The sequence below is a fragment of the Zingiber officinale genome, chromosome 10B (genome assembly GCF_018446385.1).
Source record: "Zingiber officinale cultivar Zhangliang chromosome 10B, Zo_v1.1, whole genome shotgun sequence".
Taxonomy (NCBI): domain Eukaryota; kingdom Viridiplantae; phylum Streptophyta; class Magnoliopsida; order Zingiberales; family Zingiberaceae; genus Zingiber; species Zingiber officinale.
This window is the reverse complement of record NC_056005.1, coordinates 96,311,533-96,321,305: the sequence shown is the minus strand read 5'-3', so window position 1 is coordinate 96,321,305 and position 9,773 is coordinate 96,311,533. Positions and strand designations below refer to the sequence as shown.

The 9,773-nt window shown below is 34.3% G+C and overlaps 1 protein-coding gene across 1 annotated transcript; it reads right to left on the bottom strand.

The window, feature by feature from the left end:
• Positions 1-5,834: 5,834 nt before the first annotated feature.
• LOC122030595 (cytochrome c oxidase-assembly factor COX23, mitochondrial-like) lies at positions 5,835-9,485 on the bottom strand. The gene is made up of 3 exons (XM_042589801.1): positions 9,275-9,485; positions 6,611-6,684; positions 5,835-6,060 (listed from the first exon to the last, which is right to left on the bottom strand). The coding sequence occupies exons 1-3, from the start codon at positions 9,384-9,386 to the stop codon at positions 6,013-6,015; spliced, it is 234 nt and encodes a 77-aa protein (XP_042445735.1). The 5' UTR covers positions 9,387-9,485; the 3' UTR covers positions 5,835-6,012.
• Between the last annotated feature and the right edge of the window lie 288 nt (positions 9,486-9,773).

Genomic DNA, 9,773 nt, shown 5'->3' with positions numbered 1-9,773 from the left:
AGGGTCGCCACTAGAGAAATGCTCTTTGATCTAGATATGTTTCTTAGGTTTTTACGGATACGACCCTCAGTTAATCGTATCTTTTTCAGTGCTTCCATTCCAGATCCATTATCTGCTCCATTTGCACATCTACTCTTGATATTATGTATGTTGACTTCCTTAAGGGACCACGTCCTAAAAAGATGTCTACTGTACCACTTAGTCCGAGAGACAATGCTTTTTATAAGATGGTTGTCTCCTGTATTCATCCCCTGTCATCTAGAGATCAGGGTGTTTTACGATCAGTCCATCTTTTTCTGATGTATGCCTTACGACATAGACTAGAGTTTGACTTACGCTACTGGGTGTTTCGGTCCATTATCTATTATTCGGGGTATAACACCTCGAATAAAGTTTATATGATCCAGTGTCATATTCTTACTGTCTATATTGCTTCTCTGGGTGTGGGTGTTCATCGAGGTGAGTTGATTGAGTTATCAGATTTTGACCTTGTCGGGGTTAGGCAATTGTCCTTGGCTGGGATTAAGACTAGCGACAAGGGTCTTGTGTATAAACGGACTCATCCACACTATATTCCACTGGCTGTCGATGATTCTATTGCTGAAGATGATCCGGTCCCAATTCCTACACCTCCTCCAATATATATTGATCCAGGATTTGCCATGACACCCTACTTTGATTTTCCTCAGAGCAGTTCATATGCTCCTCCTCCTCCAACTAGTGACTTCTTTACCTGTCTGCGAGATAATATTTTTAGTCGATTTGACTCCTTGGAAACAAAAATGGATGATCAGTACAGCTCTCTTCAGGAACAAATTACAGATTTTCGTCAAGAGATGATGGATCGTACTGATGCTTTAGAGAAGGAGCAGCGGAGGATGTTTGACTATTATTGAGATGATGAGGATGAGGATGAGGATGAGTGATTTTAGGATTTGTTGCTTTTGACTTATTGTATCTATTGACTTGGATTATGGCTAAATTTAATCTTAAATAATTTCTAGTTAGTAATGTCTTTTGCTAAATTTTATAGAATAGGTTCTTTTGTTTTGGAAATTATTACTTAGTTTATTTTTCAAAATTATTTTTGTAAAAATCTCCTTTTGGTTTTCAAAATATTTTAATTTTCTGGAGTAGCTTAGGATCCACCGTAGACGGCATGATCCTATAGTTCTAGAAGCCAGCATCTCACAAGCACAGTAGGATTCCTTTTTTGATAACTTAGAATGAATGAGATGCTTAGATCTTAGCCCTAAATTTCAGATGCTTATGTCAGTGCATCGATATAAATCTGGGCTTTAAACAACATACATGAATCAATTTGGGTTAACTAGCTAGTAAAAACCTAGTTATTACTAAATACTCAAATTGATTAACCTGAGTCATCAGCTACTATCTTGTGGTAGTTAGCCCTGAACAAAGGTTGGGCATTTTATAATAAGGACAAATTTTCCTTAGTTTTCCTACCCATACTTGGACTTTTAGAAATTTATCAATTTTAGGGGGAACTTCAAAATAAAATTTTTTTTATATCATTGTCAATTTTTTTTACTTAGTGACCATATAATTTTCAAAATGTTTTTCAAAACTTTATTATTTTCAAATTTTGATTTTCAAAATATTTTTCAAAATTTTTTTCATAAATTTTAACTTATTAAATCTTTCAAAATTTTCAAAATTTTTATTGACTTAGTAAATTTTTTAATTTCTATCATTTTCAAAATTATTTTACTTAGTAATATTTTTTTTTTAAATTTTAATTCAATTTTTTTAAGTATATCTTCCTTAGTAAATTTTTCAAAATTATTTTGCTAAGTAACGTTTTTCAAAATTTTATTCAAACTTAGTAATATGTTTAAATTTTTTACTTAGTAAAATTTTTCAACAATTTTATTCAAAATTTCATCATTTTTACTTAGCAAATTTTTTATTCATATTTTTTAATTTAACTTCCTTAGTAAAATTTTCAAAATTATTTTGCTTAGTAAAGTTTTTCAAAATTTAGTAATATGTTTAAATTTTTACTTAGTAAAATTTTTCAACAATTTTATTCAAAATTTACTTTACTTAGTTAAAATTTTCATATTTTAATCATTTTTACTTAGCAAAACTTTATGGTTAAAATTTTACTTGATTATTTAATCTATCCCTATTTTTGATGTGTGTCAAAGGGGGAGAGATAGTGAATTTAGAGGGAGTTGTTTAACTCAGTGGGAGAAAAGTTAAATTGTTTGTTTATTTACTTTTTACATATGTTTAAACTTAACTTGGAACCTTGGTGGCCAAACATCAAAAAAGGGGGAGATTGTTGGTACAAGTTGCACCAGAATCAAAACTGAGTTTTGATATTGTCAAAGGTTCAAGTTAAGTCTTGTTGTGATCTAACAAGTTGATTGTGTGTGCAGGATGTTTACTCAATCGAAAAAGACCTAGTTGGAGGCTAGGCAGGAGAAATCTTAGCAGATCGTGGAACCCAGGTGCAAGTCCAAGTGGGTCGAGGGGACCGGATGCTTGGTGGTGTGATCGAGAGGTCTGGATGACCGAAGATCAAAGGAAAAGTCCTGGGGAGCCGATCAAGGCTGAGTGAAAAGTCCAAACTAGATCTGGAGGATCTAAGTTTGGCAGGTAGGTTGAGGTAAACAACTGGAGGAGCGACAGTGAGGTCGGGTTCCCGAAGGGAACAACCTTAGGTCGTTGATCCAACTGAAGAAACTGGGAAGGTTTAAAAAGTTGAGATCAAGATAGTCCTACTGTCTTACATATTATTCCTGCTTTATATTATTCCTCTAACATCTATTTTGTAGGAGACTTTTTGTCTAATACTGTTTTACAGATTTGAGCTGATCGGTCGATCGAATAGTAGGATCGGTCGACCAAACCAAGCAGAATCAACACAGAAATCAGATCAGATCAGAACTGAGTCCAAGTCGGATCAAAGCCTGATCAGTCGATCGAACCGTAAAATCGGTCGACCGAACTATAGTGACTCAACACAGGACAGATCATCAGCACCGATCAGCAACAAAGGAAATAAGCTGATCGGTCGATCGAACTTGGGGATCGGTCGACCGATCCAATCAGCATTTATTCAGCATTAAAGGATGATCTCGGCAAAATCACGACGAACAGGGAAGGAAGCTGTTCGGTCGATCTTTCCGGTCGATCGAAAGACATGATCGGTCGACTGAATCATTAAAGACCAGTAAATGCAAAAGATCGAGCCTGCTTCGAACTTCAACCAGGAAGGAAGCTAAGGGAGCGGGTTCGGTCGACCGAACAGTGGGATCGGTCGACTGAACCTCCAGTACACCTATAAAAATAAGCTCGAAGACAGAGGCCAAACAGAACTTTCTGATCAATTCTTGTGCTCCTCTGCAAGCTGCTCACGCTACTCATCTTCGTCAGCTCAGCAAGCAACATCATCCAAAGTGCCGACCTAAGCCTCATCTGCAATTCAAATTGTCGGTATAATTTAATTTAAGCTTGCATTGTAATTTTATTTAAGCAAGATAGTAGGGTGTTACTATCTTGCTCCATTGTACGATTCACTTCTTTCCGATGATTTCGGAAAGAAGAATTATAATGTTTTGCCCATCAGTACAGTCAAGGACCGCGGGCCTTCGAGTAGGAATCGAGCTAGGCTCCGAATGAAGTAACTGAATTGTGTCTCTTTCTAATTTCTGCTGCTTAACTTTGAGTGTTAAAATACGATATGAAAAATTTTAAAAAATACGATATTTATCCCCTTTTATCGCATTACTCGATTTATCAATATTTATAGATGAAGTAAAAAAGTATACTTTTTGACATTTTGGCTAAAAAAAAAATTATAATATCTGTTACACATACAATCCAAGTGCGTGATGACATTTTCCCGAGATTTCTGTAGATGTTTGTAAAATTAAAAAAAGTTTAAAATTAGAGATGAGCTCTGAGATTTTTAATTTAAGAACCCTAGTAATAAAAATTCAAATCTGTTTTTTCTTCTTAAATGATCTTAATTCATCTTAATGAATGATAAAGTACGGTAACATATTCGAGCGTTTCAAAATAACTTTAAAATGAATTATTGTTAATAAAATGATTAGTAATGAATGTATTTTTTATATAAATATAAATTTTCAATAATATTTTAATAAATTATTATTTTAAAAATAAATACATTCAATAGGTAAAAAAAATATATACAAATGATTATAATTAAATTTAAAATGTATAAATTAATTAAATAAAATTAAAAATTTAATTAAAAATCATAAATTAATTAATATATTAATTATAAATTATAAATAAATTAAATTAAAATATCAAATAAAAATAATAATAAATAAAAGTATGTGATTGGTAATGGTTGGCCCATACAAAAATAGATTTTTTTATTGTGAAAAAAAATAAATTTTTATATTTTGGATGTAATATTATATGGCGTATTTTGTAAAAGAGTATAAGTTGACCTCAGACATCCATGATCAGTACTATAATTATTTATAGAGAGATAAATTAAAACATTGAACAGGTCATAAGTCATGAGATGAGAGGATATTTCTCTGACTTTCCTCGAGAATCAATCCTACATTCTATAACTTTACTATATGATAACCAACTCAACCAAATCCGGAGGCTGCACATTGGAACTATAAGACAACTTATTTATAACTCTAATAATTAGAGGTGCCCTTAGGACTATCTTTTCCGATTATCTTTTGGAATTTGACAAAATTCCTATTGAGTGCCAAAACTTGCGTTCAACTATGCACAGCAGAACCATCGCCATTAAACACCTTTAGCCCACACAAGCCATTTCTCTTCGCCGGAATTCAAGTGCAAATTAGCCCATCAAAATGGGAATAAATGGATCCACGAAAAGTTTTCATTGACCCTAAAAATAAATTAAAAAATGCTCACAATAAATAACTCATTAACCTGACATTTTTAGATCAATCGCTCATTAAAAAACTTCATCCATTAATTATGATTCACCCTGAAGATGCTTGATGATATAGTGAAATATCTCCTTGGGACGGTCTAGTAGCTAGTGTATGAAATATTATCACCATGAGGTCTAGAGTTCAAATCTCAACAAAGCAAAGATAAATGCCTCCTTTATTTACTAGTCACTATTCCAAAAGCTAATAACCACCTGCTATTTACCTCTTCCGTGTTAGTCCTGAGACGAATTGACATGGACGTTAGGGGCGAACGTATTCACCTTTTGCCACATTGATGATAGTTGAAATAGTCTAATTCTGACACTCGAGTAGTTAAATGGCTAAACCAGCATTTTGATGAACAAAGGAATAAAGTGAAAGATTTAAATAATTGAATTCCATAAAGAATGGGCACTCCACTAGGAACAACTTTTGACTAAATTCTCCAATTTCATTCAGGTATCTGAACGATTCAGTAAGGACTTTTGGCTGAAATTATTTCATGGCATGTTCACGGAGATTCAAAAAGGAGACGAAGATAGAAAAAAAGGGGGAAAAGAGATGTCTCAGAAACTAATTTACTTGGACGATACAAAAGAAAGAAAGTTTCGGAGTTTGGCAATCTTTTTGTCACGATTGATGTGTAGTTTGAGAAGTAACAAAGAGTAGGATGCTCCAAATCCTCCGAGAAAAAATTGAACAGGTAAATTCAAGGAAAAGGAAGTTGCTTTCTCAGGTTTGAGGTGAAAATGAGCAATGTTTTCTATCAATTTCTCTTCGGAGAAACAAGATCTACTAAATCTGTCTTTCTCGCTATTTTTTCACCCTCAGTGATTCTTGGCCTTCGGTTCCTAGTAAAGAGGAGGGCAAAGAATGTATAACAAGCAATTTACGAATTTCTCCAGCTAAAAAAAACTGAAACATCACAGAAGCTTCAAAGTTTAGGGAAAGTAGAACAAATGTTTATTTTCATGGTAATTTCTAGTGATTGCAATATCATAAACTGACAAGTATTGCTTTGACCAACTGACCTCGCAATTCTGTAAACACCTTATTGCATTGAGTACAACATTAAAATTGCTATTCATTGGAAAAAGGATCTGTTGCGGTTGCGCTCTAGCCTAACTTCCCTCTGTCATGACACACACAAAAAAAGTTAAATGGCAGAGTCTGGCATAGCCAAAGTATTATGAGAGGAAGAAGAAAAGCTGCAAGAGTTATATGAATCAGGAATAACAAACCAAGGATACCAGTCCATTAGTGGTTCCCGATCTCAAGTTGATTTTTATTCTCAACGCAAGCATTATGCTAGATGCATTAAGATAGATATCCTCTCAGAACAGCCTAAAGAATATCATACGCTAAAGTATAACTGAAACCATTTTCTTTTGGACAAAAATGCAGTAGAATGTGAGAAAAATTAAACAACCAGTCATATATATATGCTATCTATTCTCCGACAACCTTATGATGTCTTCACCAATTATGCATACATCATTAATCTATTTGGCGTTTCCTGATATTCATTGCTGCCATGACTATAGATGGCCTAAGAGAATAGAATCAGTAGATGGATTGTCATAATGGAACATCTTTTCAAAATTAATTTTCTCTAATTATGAGTTAGACTCTAAAAGAAATGTGAACTTTCACCATAAAAATAAGAAAGAACAATGTCGTACCTCTTTCTTCTTGCATTCTTTGTAATAATCAAATAGCTCCTGACATTTGTTCTTGTCTTTGTTAGCTTCTAAACCTAAGAATAATTAAATTGGCAGCAAAATAAGAGCAACTTATATTTTACAATTTGGTACAACTTCAATTGTAAAAACAAGAGTATAATGTTTGCAAATTCAACAATATTATCTATCAAATATAAACTGAGAACCTAGAAATCACAGGTTATTTGTACAAGTGTTTCTGCAAAACTGACATCCTCAACTTTTCTAATGATATTGACTATAGTAATAGCAAAAGAGAACCTTGTACAGCTAGTAGAGCAAGGGCTTAAAATTGCACCTACAAATGAAGACAAGGAAATGGGCCTATGGATGGACAAAGACAGTGGTGTCTTTATGTTAAGTCAGACAATTTCAGATCATTTTAATTGTCCACTTAGCCATCATGGCTTTACATCTGCTAAGCAATTACATTATATTCTACTCAATAAAGTTAACAAATAGAATATATTATATGAAGCAAGTACACATCTTATATATATAAGAATGTGTTGAGCTACCTTCTTATCTTGTCTCATGACCGTTCCTATCAACATCTCAGTACTTGTTATGAAGTGTAATAACATTTTAGGTTATATATGCTTATAGTGATATTTGTTGCATTGTTTGAAAAGCCAGAATTTTGACATCTCAGCTGCAATGGTCTTGTGTTGGATCCAGATGGGAAGAAAATGATTAAAGGATTGCAGAATCATCCAACACCAATTGAAGTCATAGGTGATTATGTAGTGGTATGCAATTAGTTTCATTAAAAAGAAGTTCATATGTTGAAATATGATTTTTTGTTTGGTCCCTAGGTATATAATTTACATGATTATAATCACTACATGGAGTCTATGAGGTATTATGATTGTATCTAGTTAATTCTCTTTTGTGTCATGTATTTTTTTTTATTTGGCATGTGATCTGCCAATGATGTATGTTTGTTTTAATAAATTGTTAGTGTTGCCTTTTTCATTTTGGTTAATCAGGTCAAATGATTATTAGGTGTAATTTAATACGAATCATATTGGCTCTCTGGTATGCAATTAGTTTCATTAAAAAGAAGTTCATATGTTGAAATATGATTTTTTGTTTGGTCCCTAGTTATATAATTTACATGATTATAATCACTACATGGAGTCTATGAGGTATTATGATTGTATCTAGTTAAAGTCAGTGGTTCCTTGCAATTAATGATCCTTTGAAATATGCTTCTTTATGGGCTGAGTCTGATTTTAGCCTAAGTTGTGACTTTTACCGAGTGATTTGAAATCCTTCAGATTGTATTAAAATGATTTCTGTTTTCTATTTTCTCAGTATATTAGGTGAAAAAATGGGGAAGGTAATGGGTGCCATTGCTATGGAGGCCAAGGCAATGTCTGAGGCTGACAACTCAGGAAAGGTACTTTGTCTGGCAAAGATTTGGGAATGGAATGGGTACCATTGTAATGGGTGTCGAGACAATGTCTCAGGCTGATAAGTTGGGAAAGTCACTTTATCTGGCCATAGTTTGAAGCAGAATGATATAAAGTTTTCAGATTATTTTTAGACCATAAGGCATGCAAGCATGACCATTAGCACAATGGTAAAAACCAAAATGAAGGTGGCCTTCACATGGATTACACTTACCTATGAGAAAAATTAAAATAAAGAGAACCTTCAAGCAAAATTGGTGTGAAGGCTCACTTCACAACAATTTTGTTCCTTACTTACTCCCTTCAGCATCTCTCTCTATGCTTTCCTATTTAAAGGACCCTCCTGCTGAATACTGAGCCAGATACCCTTTTCCCTCTACATCAAACCTTGAGAATGAATGATCCAAGTTGGGAGGAACGCACCTTGTTGCAAGAAGCTGCAGAGATGAGGAAGAAGGATGCAGAGGAACAGAGAAACAAAGACACTGAGGAACAGAGGAAGAGGAAAGAAGAGTTCAACAGCAAGACCAAAAGCGATGCAAAGATGGCAACAACAGCACCTGCCGGGAAGAAGACATGATATATAATATGGACATACTTTTGCGTCCATAATTGAGGATAATTCTAGGTTACACATGAGTCCAGCAATTCCAAATCGTGTTTAATCAACATTGTGGGTATTTGAAAACGACAATCTGAAAAATAAAATGCATTGCGCTTACTAGCCATCCTGTTTCAATAGTGTTTCTACAGGAAAAGAAAGCGGAGACTTAAAATCTGTTTCACAATTAAACAGATGAAGTCGTAGGCTGCAAAACAACTGCTATTGCAGAAAAAAAAAATAGTAAGCAAAATGTGAGGATAGGTCCCAATAAAAAATTTTAGGGCAAAAATCCCAACCAAACAAAAACTTACTACCTCTCTGAAGAAACAGCCCCAGTACAACAAAATTTTATCTTTTAAACAAAATGTGAAGATCGGCCCCAATCGAAATTTTAGGGCAAATAATCCCAACTACACAAGAACTTAGTAGTTCTCTTAATAAACAGAAGAACTAATATACCAAAATTTGCTATTTCGACCGTGCAAAGTTTCAATAGATACATTATCCATGCAAGTATGAAGATGGAACACTGTTGAAGAAAGAAACTAGGGAATACATGCGGAAAAAGTAAGAAATCAGGGGGAAAATAAATCGACACAGACTCACACTTGAGTGAAGCGGTATACTCCGGATAGCAAAGGGAGTCGGAGATCCTCGCAACGCCGGCGTATGGCATAGAAGGAGAAGAAGAGGGAGAGGAAGAAGCCAGAGCTACCATGGCGATGGAAACCCAAGCAAGTCGTGCTCCGGAGTCGAGGACAAAATGGATCGGTTTCTAGAAAAAGATAACCTAAACCAACCGGCCACAATGGGATCCCGTCTGCCTGCCTACGTGTCATCGAGCCTTCTTCAATTTGACTTGTGTATAATGGAGCTGAATTTTGTCATATTTAACGCTAAATAAAGTAACAAGCACACATGATATTACTCACAAGATGAGAATTTTACAATGAACTAATGATGACTTAGGGATCGTCTTAAATATAGACTTATCAAAGCACTGAAACTTAAGAGTGACTACACACTGATTACGAGGTAAGACTTCGAGTTTCTCTCACTTGTCTTGCGAAGTTATTCTATCGGGATTTATATAGGCGTGAATAGA